The 12,974-nt window shown below is 42.8% G+C and overlaps 1 protein-coding gene across 1 annotated transcript in view; it reads left to right on the plus strand.

The window, feature by feature from the left end:
* Positions 1-147: 147 nt before the first annotated feature.
* LOC135538519 (glycine receptor subunit beta-like) overlaps positions 148-12,974 on the plus strand; it is a 42,122-nt gene continuing 29,295 nt past the window's right edge. The window contains exons 1-3 of the mRNA XM_064964409.1: positions 148-324; positions 5,782-6,008; positions 6,875-6,957. Of these exons, the coding sequence (XP_064820481.1) occupies positions 283-324; positions 5,782-6,008; positions 6,875-6,957 (352 nt within the window). The 5' untranslated portion in view covers positions 148-282. The remainder of the gene's footprint in view (positions 325-5,781; positions 6,009-6,874; positions 6,958-12,974) is intronic.

Genomic DNA, 12,974 nt, shown 5'->3' on the forward strand with positions numbered 1-12,974 from the left:
AGGACAGAAGAGGAGAGAAGGAGAAAGGAGAAGGGGTAGAGGAGGAGGACAGAATGAGTCTGCTTGGTTAATAAACTGAAAGTGTTGCAAGCCTGTGTGTGCGTGTGCCTGTGTGTGTGAGAGAGAGAGCCACGGCCATATGCTGCGAATCAGGTTGAGTGGAGCGGAATGATCACATGACTGTCAAGACCACAGAAATGCCAAACACACACACACACTGGAATAAAACTGGCATGTGTGTGTGTGTGTGTCCCAGGTGTTCCGGTGGAAGACAAGATTAATATGTTCATCAACAGTTTTGGCTCCATCCAGGAAACCAACATGGTGAGCAGAGTTACTAATCCTAAAACCATGCTAACAATGCTACCAACATTCCAACGTCATCAACATTAGCCTATATGCTATAAACAGTAGCCTGTATGCTATCAACATTAGTCTGTAGACCATCAACATTAGCCTGTATGCTATTAACAGTAGCCTAAATGCTATAAACAGTAGCCTAAATGCTATAAACAGTAGCCTGATTGCTATTAACATTAGTCTGTAAACCATCAACATTAGCCTGTATGCTATAAACATTAGCCTGTATGCTATAAACATTAGCCTGTATGCTATAAACATTAGCCTGTATGCTATAAACATTAGCCTGTATGCTATAAACATTAGCCTGTATGCTATAAACATTAGCCTGTATGCTATAAACATTAGCCTGTATGCTATAAACATTAGCCTGTATGCTATAAACATTAGCCTGTATGCTATAAACAGTAGCCTGTATGCTATAAACATTAGCCTATATGCTATAAACATTAGCATATATGCATATATATAAACATTAGCCTATATGCTATTAACAGTAGCCTATATGCTATAAACATTAGCATATATGCTATAAACATTAGCCTGTATTCTATAAACAGTAGCCTGTATGCTACCACCATCAGACTGTATGCTACCACCATCAGACTGCATGCTATCAGCATTAGCCTGTATGCTGCCCTAAACTCTCTCCTGGCCCCTTACACTAAGTCTGAATTTGTCCCGCTAGGTGACCTAAATTGGGACATGCTTAAACTACCTGAACCAAGTCCTAAAGCAATAGGGTTCCCTAAATCTTACTCAGATTATTACCAATCCCACAAGGTATGACTCCAAACACCCAGAAAAGGCTACTCTCGTCGATGTTATCCTCACAAATAATCCTGATAGGTATCAGCCTGGCGTTTTCTATCATGTCCTTAGTGATCACTGTTGTACAGCCTGTGTTCATAAAGGCTGCTCAGTGAAACAACCTGTCCTGATTTGTCATAGACGGTTGATATAAAACTTTAACGGGCCTTCCTTCATGAACTGGCCTCTGTAATTCTGGATAGAATCAGCTTGATCCCCTCTGTCGAGATGCTTGGACCTTATTTTCAGAATTACAAACAGGTCCGGCACCTGGTTCCACCATGATCTGGCTTACTCCACCTCAACAATCCCATTTGGCATTAGGCTCGGCACACGCATACCCAGGCTGACTGGCTCTCGTTCAGGCAAATGAGAAATAAGTGCACTCAGGCTATCTGGAAGGCCAAAGTTAGTTACTTCAAGGAGCAGTTCTCTCTCTGTGGGTCTCACTCAAGAAGTTCTGGAAAACGGTTAAAGACCAGGAGAATAAACCCTCCTCCTCACAGCTGCCCATGTCCTTAATGTTGATGATGTGGTTGTTACTGACAAGGAGCACATGGCTGAGCTCTTTAATCACCACTTCATTAAGTCAGGATTCCTATTCGACTCAGCCATGCTTCGTTGCCCGTCCAACATTTCCTCATCTCCCACCCCTTCTGATGTGACTATCCCCAATCCTCCTCCCTCTTGTCCCCCTGGCCTGGTACAAAGTTTTCCCCTGCAGGTGGTCACTGATTCCGAGGTGCAAAAGGAGCTCCTTTACCCCCAAAAAAACACCTGGGTCAGATGGTGTAGACCCTTTCTTCTTTAAGGTTGCTGCCTCTATCATGGCAAAGCATATCTCCAAAGTTTTTAACCTGTCTCTCCTCTCTGGGGAGGTTCCCATTGCTTGGAAGGCAGCCACGGTTCGTCCTTTATTTAAAGGGTCAAGCAGATCCTAACTGTTTTAAGGCCTATTTCTATTTTGCCCTGTTTATCAAAAGTGTTGGAAAAACTTCAAAAATTAACTGACTGGCTTTCTTGATGTCTATAGTATTCTCTTGGGTATGCCATCTGGTTTGCGCTCAGGTTATGGATTTTAATTTTTATTTCACCTTTATTTAACCAGGTAGGCTAGTTGAGAACAAGTTCTCATTTGCAATTGCGACCTGGCCAAGATAAAGCATAGCAGTGTGAACAGACAACACAGAGTTACACATGGAGTAAACAATTAACAAGTCAATAATAAAGTAGAAAAAAAGAGTCTATATACATTGTGTGCAAAAGGCATGAGGAGGTAGGCGAATAATTACAATTTTGCAGATTAACACTGGAGTGATAAATTATCAGATGGTCATGTACAGGTAGAGATATTAGTGTGCAAAATAGCAGAAAAGTAAATAAATAAAAACAGTATGGGGATGAGGTAGGTAAAATTGGGTGGGCTATTTACCGATAGACTAAGTACAGCTGCAGCGATCGGTTAGCTGTTCAGATAGCAGATGTTTAAAGTTGGTGAGGGGAGGTAAAAGTCTCCAACTTTTTGCAATTCGTTCCAGTCACGGGTAGCAGAGAACTGGAACGAAAGGCGGCCAAATGAGGTGTTGGCTTTAGGGATGATCAGTGAGATACACCTGCTGGAGCGCGTGCTATGGGTGGGTGTTGCCATCGTGACCAGTGAATTGAGATAAGGCGGAGCTTTACCTAGCATGGACTTGTAGATGACCTGGAGCCAGTGGGTCTGGCGACGAATATGTAGCGAGGGCCAGCCAACTAGAGCATACAGGTCACAGTGGTGGGTGGTATAAGGTGCTTTAGTGACAAAACGGATGGCACTGTGATAAACTGCATCCAGTTTGCTGAGTAGAGTGTTGGAAGCTATTTTGTAGATGACATCGCCGAAGTCGAGGATCGGTAGGATAGTCAGTTTTACTAGGGTAAGTTTGGAGGCATGAGTGAAGGAGGCTTTGTTGCAGAATAGAATTTGATTTTAGATTGGAGATGTTTGATATGAGTCTGGAAGGAGTGTTTACAGTCTAGCCAGACACCTAGGTACTTATAGATGTCCACATATTCTAGGTCGGAACCATCCAGGGTGGTGATGCTAGTCGGGTGTGCAGGTGCAGACAGCGAACGGTTGAAAAGCATGCATTTGGTTTTACTAGCGTTTAAGAGCAGTTGGAGGCCATGGAAGGAGTGTTGTATGGCATTGAAGCTCGTTTGGAGGTTAGATAGCACAGTGTCCAAGGACGGGCCGGAAGTATACAGAATGGTGTCGTCTGCGTAGAGGTGGATCAGGGAATCGCCCGCAGCAAGAGCAACATCATTGATATATACAGAGAAAAGAGTCTTGAACCCTGTGGCACCCCCATAAAGACTGCCAGAGGACCGGACAGCATGCCCTCCGATTTGACACACTGAACTCTGTCTGCAAAGTAGTTGGTGAACCAGGCAAGGCAGTCATCAGAAAAACCGAGGCTACTGAGTCTGCCGATAAGAATATGGCGATTGACAGAGTCGAAAGCCTTGGCAAGGTCGATGAAGACGGCTGCACAGTAATGTCTCTTATCGATGGATGTGTCACTGCAACCATATACAGTAGGTCCTCAATGATGTCACCATTGCCCTTGAATCTAAGCAATGTTTTTTTGCTATTTTTATTGAATTGGCCAAATCTTTTGATACGGTAGACCATTACATTCTTGTGGGCCGGCTAAGGAGTATTGGTGTCTAAGGGGTCTTTGGCCTGGTTTGTTAACTACCTCTCTCAAAGAGTGCAGTGTATAAAGTCAGAACATCTGCTGTCTCAGCCACTGCCTGTCACCAAGGCAGTTCCCCAAGGTTCGATCCTCGGCCCCACGCTCTTCTCAATTTACATCAACAACATAGCTCAGGAGGTAGGAAGCTCTCTCAAACATTTATATGCAGATGATAGAGTCTATTACTCAGCTGGCCCCTCCTGGATTCTGTGTTAATTGCTCTACACAAAGCTTTCTTAGTGTCTAACAAGCTTTCTCTGCCCTTAACCTTGTTCTGAACACCTCCAAAACAAAGGTCATGTGGTTTGGTAAGAAGAATGCCCCTCTCCCCACAGGTGTGATTACTACCTCTGAGAGTTTAGAGCTTGAGGTAGTCACCTCATACTAGTACTTGGGGAGTATGGCTTGATGGTACACACTGTCCTTCTCTCAGCACATATAAAAGCTGCAGGCTAAAGTTAAATCAAGACTTGGTTTCCTCTGTCGTAATCGCTCCTCTTTAACCCTTGCTACCAAACTAACCCTGATTCAGATGACCATCCTACACATGCTAGATTACGTAGACATCGTTTATAGATCGGCAGGTAAGGGTGCTCAGTGGCTATATGTTCTTTACCATTCGGCCATCAGATTTGCCACCAATGCTCCTTATAGGACACATCGCTAAACTACGTCAAAATGCTCTAGACACCTTGGGGAATACGTAGAAAAAGGAATCTGGTTGATAGCCCATTCACTGCTCAATAGGGACGCATCAGAACGCAGAGCTTTCAAAACATGAGTCACTTCCGGATTGGATTCTTCTCAGGCTTTCACCTGCAATATCAGTTCTGTTATACTCACAGACAATATTTTTACAGTTTTGGAAAACTTAGAGTGTTTTCTATCCTAAGCTGTCAATTATATGCATAATCTAGCATCTTGTCCTGACAAAACAGCCCGTTTACTCTGGGAACGTTATTTTTCTAAAAATGAAAATACTGCCCCCTAGTTACAAGAAGTTATAGGACACATCGCTGCACTCTATACTCTGACCTCATGACTTGGTTCATGTACTGTCAACTGTGGGAAACAGGATGCATTATGGGGTATGGGTAGATTGATTGACCTGAGCTCAATTTCTAGTCTCATAGCAAAATGGTCTAAATACTTCGTGTATGTAAATAAGGTGTTTTTTCCATTTTTGCTAGTGTGTAGAATGATCTTTGTCATTATGGGGTATCGTGTGTAGATTGATCTTTGTCATTATGGGGTATCGTGTGTAGATTGATCTTTGTCATTATGGGGTATAGTGTGTAGATTGATCTTTGTCATTATGGGGTATAGTGTGTAGATTGATCTTTGTCATTATGGGGTATAGTGTGTAGATTGATCTTTGTCATTATGGGGTATAGTGTGTAGACTGATCTTTGTCATTATGGGGTATAGTGTGTAGACTGATCTTTGTCATTATGGGGTATAGTGTGTAGAATGATCTTTGTCATTATGGGGTATAGTGTGTAGAATGATCTTTGTCATTATGGGGTATCGTGTGTAGATTGATGATTATTATTATTTAATTCTACGTGCGTTGCTTTACCATGCAGTGATACAAATGGAAGTACACACACAGACTCCAACTAGCTTTTAGCTTTTAGCTAGTTGAAAAGCAAAGCACATGTGCGTTGAATATGAAAACTAGACATCTGTCAAAGTGTCCATTAGGTGGACATAGGGCATGGAGGTGGGGGATTGAGACAGATATCTAGCTTAAACAGAAAGATTTGGGGAGGGATTTTTCATTATTATGCTAATTCGATTTCTATGGGGGAGCGAATGTTGACTCTAGGGACTTAATTGACTTTGAAACTAACAGATGATTGGTTGTTGCTAGGACTACCGTGTGAACATCTTCCTGCGTCAACGGTGGAACGACCCGAGGCTGAAGCTCCCGGCGGACTTCAAAGGAGAAGCGCTGACGGTGGACCCCAAGATATTCCAGTGTCTATGGAAACCAGACCTGTTCTTCGCCAACGAGAAACATGCCAACTTCCATGACGTCACGCAAGACAACATCCTGTTATTTATCTTCAGGAATGGAGACATTCTCATCAGCATGAGGTCTGTCTGTCTCTCTGTCTGTCTCTCTGTCTGTCTCTCTGTCTGTCTCTCTGGGAAGTTTGACTCTTTTTACTGACTGAGATCTAATCAACTCGTTTTAGACTGATCTTGTAAATGATTTGATTCAGTAATGCCCAGAGCAGAACCCCCTACCGGCAAACGATGATCTAAAAACTCTTAGTCTTATGGGGGCTTATGTCATTTGTGACTGAGACTTGTGTGCTTCCAAAAGTGTGCTTCCAACATTATACATTTTTGATTACTAGGCATACAAATACAATTATTTGAAACAAGGTCTAGATGCGTCCCCAACCAGACGTCTTTATGAACGACTCTTGGCAAATACTTGACTGTCGTGAGGAAGATAAGCACAATATCATTCGAACTGCAGTAGTCCCCCAAACGTTTGGGTTTGGAGTTTCAGTGTTGAGTGTTAAGCAGAGGCATGTGTATGTTTTGGTTTTACAAAGCTGTGTCCATTGATAACAGTCAATAATCAGTGAATTGGACTAACTCTTACACTAGGTCATCAATTCATGCAATTATCTATTTTTCTGCACGCACATGATAGACAGCTAGTGGTTGGAGCAATGAAGGACTAAAATGACTGAGGGACTTGGAAAAACAAATCATGACTATCAAGTCAGTAAAAAGAGTCATTTAAAAAGAACGAATAGTTTGCGAACTGCACATCACTACCGCCTGTCTGACTGTCTGCCTGGCAGCCTGCCTGGCTGCCTTTCAGCCTGTCTGTCTGCCAGGGTAGGTGCCTATGTGTGCCCAGTGACTGTCTGTTGTGTGTTTAGGTGGTCAGTGCCTGTCTGGTGTGTGCTCAGGTTGTAAGTGACTGTCTGGTGTGTGTTCAGGTTGTCAGTGACCCTGTCCTGCCCTCTGGACCTCACTCTGTTCCCCATGGACACACAGCTGTGCAAGATGCAACTGGAGAGCTGTACGTAAAACCTCTCTCTAACACACTCTCACACACAAGCACGCACAGAGAGACATACGCAATATTCATATACAGTGAGTGCACAAAACATTAAGAACACCTGCTGTTTCCATGACATAGACTGACCAGGTGAATCCAGGTGAAAGCTATGATCCCTTATTGATGTCACCTGTTAAATCCACTTCAATCAGTGTAGATGAAGGGGAGGAGACAGGTTAAAGAAGGGGTTTTAAGCCTTGGGACAATGGAGACATGGATTGTGTCTGTGTGCCATTCAGAGGGTGGATGGGCAAAACAACATATTGAAGTGCCTTTGAATGGAGTATGGTAGTAGTTGCCAGACGCACCGGTTTGTGTCAAGAAACTACAAAGCTGCTGGGTTTTTCACGCTCAACAGTTTCCTGTGTGTATCAAGAATAGCCCACCACCCAAAGGACATTCTGCCAACTTGACACAACTGTGGGAAGTGTTGGAGTCAACATGGGCCACCATCCCTCGTGGATCACTTTCGACACTTTGTAGAGTCCATGCCCTGACGAATTGAGGCTTTTCTGCGGGCAAAAGGCTGCAGGTGCAAGTCAATATTAGGTAAGGCTTTCTTAATGTTTTGTACACTCAGTGTATACAGAGATTCACACACTCTATATATATCACAGGAGGTTGGTGCCACCTTAATTGGGGAGGACGGGCTCGTGGTAATGACTGGAGCGGAATTAGTGGAATGGTATCATTTACATCAAACACTTTGGGTTCCAGGGGTTTTTCTAAAGTGTTGTTACTGTAGTTGGCTGCACCACCAGTGATATACATTTATATAGTGTTATTATGGTAGTTGGCTGCACCACCATTGATATACATTTATATTGTAGTGGCTGCACCACCAGTGATATACATTTATATAGTGTTGTTGTAGTTGGCTGCACCACCAGTGATATACATTTATATAGTGTTATTGTAGTTGGCTGCACCACCAGTGATATACATTTATATTGTAGTTGGCTGCACCACCAGTGATATACATTTATATTGTAGTTGGCTGCACCAGTTGGCTGCACCACCAGTGATATACATTTATATAGTGTTATTATGGTAGTTGGCTGCACCACCATTGATATACATTTATATTGTAGTGGCTGCACCACCAGTGATATACATTTATATAGTGTTGTTGTAGTTGGCTGCACCACCAGTGATATACATTTATATAGTGTTATTGTAGTTGGCTGCACCACCAGTGATATACATTTATATAGTGTTATTATGGTAGTTGGCTGCACCACCATTGATATACATTTATATTGTAGTGGCTGCACCACCAGTGATATACATTTATATAGTGTTGTTGTAGTTGGCTGCACCACCAGTGATATACATTTATATTGTAGTTGGCTGCACCACCAGTGATATACATTTATATTGTAGTTGGCTGCACCACCAGTGATATACATTTATATTGTAGTTGGCTGCACCACCAGTGATATACATTTATATTGTAGTTGGCTGCACCACCAGTGATATACATTTATATTGTAGTTGGCTGCACCACCAGTGATATACATTTATATAGTGTTGTTATTGTAGTTGGCTGCACCACCAGTGATATACATTTATATTGTAGTTGGCTGCACCAACAGTGATATACATTTATAATATTGTAGTTGGCTGCACCACCAGTGATATACATTTATACTGTAGTTGGCTGCACCGCCAGTGATATACATTTATATAGTAGTTGGCTGCACCACCAGTGATATACATTTTATTGTAGTTGTTGATATACATTTATATTGTAGTTGGCTGCACCGCCAGTGATATACATTTATATAGTGTTGTTGTAGTTGGCTGCACCGCCAGTGATATATATTTATATTGTAGTTGGCTGCACCACCAGTGATATACATTTATATAGTGTTGTTGTAGTTGGCTGCAACACCAGTGAAATATATTTATATAGTGTTGTTATTGTAGTTGGCTGCACCACCAGTGATATACATTTATGTAGTGTTGTTATTGTAGTTGGCTGCACCACCAGTGATATACATTTATATTGTAGTGGCTGCACCACCAGTGATATACATTTATATAGTGTTGTTATTGTAGTTGGCTGCACCACCAGTGATATACATTTATATAGTGTTGTTACTGTAGTTGGCTGCACCACCAGTGATATACATTTATATTGTAGTGGCTGCACCAGTGATATACATTTATATAGTGTTGTTATTGTAGTTGGCTGCACCACCAGTGATATACATTTATATAGTGTTGTTACTGTAGTTGGCTGCACCACCAGTGATATACATTTATATAGTGTTGTTATTGTAGTTGGCTGCACCACCAGTGATATACATTTATATAGTGTTATTATGGTAGTTGGCTGCACCACCATTGATATACATTTATATTGTAGTGGCTGCACCACCAGTGATATACATTTATATAGTGTTGTTGTAGTTGGCTGCACCACCAGTGATATACATTTATATTGTAGTTGGCTGCACCACCAGTGATATACATTAATATTGTAGTTGGCTGCACCACCAGTGATGTATATTAGTATTCAATCCCTTTGTAATGGCAAACATAAATAATTTCAAGAAGGGCACCTTTTGATAGATGAGTAAAATAAAAAGCAGACATTGATTAGCCCTTTGAGCATGGTGAAGTCATTAATTACACTTTGGATAGTGTATCAATATACCAAGTCACTACAAAGATACAGCTGTCCTTCCTAACTTAGTTGCCGGAGAGGAAGAAAACAGCTCAGGGATGACATGAGGCCAATGGTGACTTTAAAAAAGTTAGAGTTTAAAGGCTGTGATAGGAGAAAACAACATTGTCAATTAGGTTCGTATTGTGGAGTAACTACCGAGTGAAAAGAAGGAAGCCTGTAAATAATTTTTTTAAAACCATCCAAAACATCTTGTTTGCAACACAGTGCCTTGCAAAAGTATTCACCCCCCTTGGCATTTTTCCTATCTTGTTGCCTTACAACCTGTAATTTAAATAGATTTTTACTTGGATTTCATGTAATGGACATACACAAAAAAGTCCAAATTGGTGAAGTGAAATTTAAAAAGAATGTTGTGTGCATATGTATTCACCCCCTTTGCTTTGAAGCCCCATAAATAAGATCTGGTGCAAGCAATTACCTTCAGAAGTCACATAATTAGTTAAATAAAGTCCACTTGTGTGCAATCTAAGTGTCACATCATCTGTCGCATGATCTCAGTATGTATACGTCTTCTGAAAGCCCCACAGTCTGCAACACAAGGGGACCAAGCAAGGGCACCACCAAGCAAGGGGCACCACCAAGCAAGGGGCACCACCAAGCAAGGGGCACCACCAAGCAAGCGGCACCACCAAGCAAGCGGCACCACCAAGCAAGCGGCACCACCAAGCAAGGGGCACCATGAAGACCAAGGAACTATCCAAACAGGTCAGGGACAAAGTAGTGGAGAAGTACAGATCAGGGTTGGGTTATAAAAAAATATCAGAAACTTTGAACATCCCACAGAGCACCATTAAATCCATTATAAAAAAACTGAAAGAATATGGCACCACAACAAACCTGCCAAGAGAGGGCCGTGCACCAAAACCCACGGACCATGCAAGGAGGGCATTAATCAGAGAGGCAACAAATAGACCAAAGATAACCCTGAAGGAGCTGCAAAGCTCCACAGCGGAAATTGGAGTATCTGTTTTTTAAACCATACACGCCACAGAGCTGGGCTTTATGAAAGAGTGGACAGAAAAAAGCCATTGCTTAAAGAAAAAAAATAAGCAACCTCATTTGGTGTTCGCCAAAAGGCATGTGGGAGACTCCCAAATATATGGAAGAATGGACTCTGGTTAGATGAGACTAAAATTGAGCTTTCTGGCCATCAAGGAAAACGTTATGTCAGGGTCAAACACAACACCTCTCATCACGCCGAGAACATCATCCCCACAGTGAAGCATGAACTTTACAGACTGGGACAAGGAGAGGTTGAACATTACAGACTGGGACAAGGAGAGGTTGTACATTACAGACTGGGACAAGGAGAGGTTGTACATTACAGACTGGGACAAGGAGAGGTTGTACATTACAGACTGGGACAAGGAGAGGTTGTACATTACAGACTGGGACAAGGAGAGGTTGTACATTACAGACTGGGACAAGGAGAGGTTGAACATTACAGACTGGGACAAGGAGAGGTTGAACATTACAGACTGGGACAAGGAGAGGTTGTACATTACAGACTGGGACAAGGAGAGGTTGTACATTACAGACTGGGACAAGGAGAGGTTGTACATTACAGACTGGGACAAGGAGAGGTTGAACATTACAGACTGGGACAAGGAGAGGTTGTACATTAGACTGGGACAAGGAGAGGTTGTACTACAGACTGGGACAAGGAGAGGTTGTACTACAGACTGGGACAAGGAGAGGTTGTACATTAGACTGGGACAAGGAGAGGTTGTACATTAGACTGGGACAAGGAGAGGTTGTACATTAGACTGGGACAAGGAGAGGTTGTACATTAGACTGGGACAAGGAGAGGTTGTACATTAGACTGGGACAAGGAGAGGTTGTACATTACAGACTGGGACAAGGAGAGGTTGTACATTACAGACTGGGACAAGGAGAGGTTGTACATTACAGACTGGGACAAGGAGAGGTTGAACATTACAGACTGGGACAAGGAGAGGTTGTTCATTACTGACTGGGACAAGGAGAGGTTGTACATTACAGACTGGGACAAGGAGAGGTTGAACATTACCATGAATATGCCTGCCATTACAGACTGGGACAAGGAGAGGTTGTACATTACAGACTGGGACAAGGAGAGGTTGTACATTACAGACTGGGACAAGGAGAGGTTGTACATTACAGACTGGGACAAGGAGAGGTTGTACATTACAAACTGGGACAAGGAGAGGTTGAACATTACAGACTGGGACAAGGAGAGGTTGAACATTACAGACTGGGACAAGGAGAGGTTGAACATTACAGACTGGGACAAGGAGAGGTTGAACATTACAGACTGGGACAAGGAGAGGTTGTACATTAGACTGGGACAAGGAGAGGTTGTACATTACAGACTGGGACAAGGAGAGGTTGAACATTACAGACTGGGAGAGGTTGAACATTACAGACTGGGACAGGTTGAACATTACAGACTGGGACAAGGAGAGGTTGAACATTACAGACTGGGATAAGGAGAGGTTGTACATTACAGACTGGGACAAGGAGAGGTTGAACATTACAGACTGGGATAAGGAGAGGTTGAACATTACAGACTGGGACAAGGAGAGGTTGTACATTACAGACTGGGACAAGGAGAGGTTGTACATTACAGACTGGGACAAGGAGAGGTTGTACATTACAGACTGGGACAAGGAGAGGTTGTACATTACAGACTGGGACAAGGAGAGGTTGAACATTACCATGAATATGCCTGCCATTACAGACTGGGACAAGGAGAGGTTGTACATTACAGACTGGGACAAGGAGAGGTTGAACATTACAGACTGGGACAAGGAGAGGTTGTACATTACAGACTGGGACAAGGAGAGGTTGTACATTACAGACTGGGACAAGGAGAGGTTGTACATTACAGACTGGGACAAGGAGAGGTTGTACATTAGACTGGGACAAGGAGAGGTTGTACATTACAGACTGGGACAAGGAGAGGTTGAACATTACAGACTGGGACAAGGAGAGGTTGTACATTACAGACTGGGACAAGGAGAGGTTGAACATTACAGACTGGGACAAGGAGAGGTTGAACATTACAGACTGGGACAAGGAGAGGATGAACATTACAGACTGGGACAAGGAGAGGTTGTACATTACAGACTGGGACAAGGAGAGGTTGTACATTACAGACTGGGACAAGGAGAGGTTGTACATTAGACTGGGACAAGGAGAGGTTGTACATTACAGACTGGGACAAGGAGAGGTTGTACATTACAGACTGGGACAAGGAGAGGTTGTACATTAGACTGGGACAAGGAGAGGTTGTACATTACAG

Source organism: Oncorhynchus masou, unplaced genomic scaffold (genome assembly GCF_036934945.1).
Source record: "Oncorhynchus masou masou isolate Uvic2021 unplaced genomic scaffold, UVic_Omas_1.1 unplaced_scaffold_976, whole genome shotgun sequence".
In the NCBI taxonomy this organism is placed as follows: Eukaryota; Metazoa; Chordata; class Actinopteri; order Salmoniformes; family Salmonidae; genus Oncorhynchus; species Oncorhynchus masou.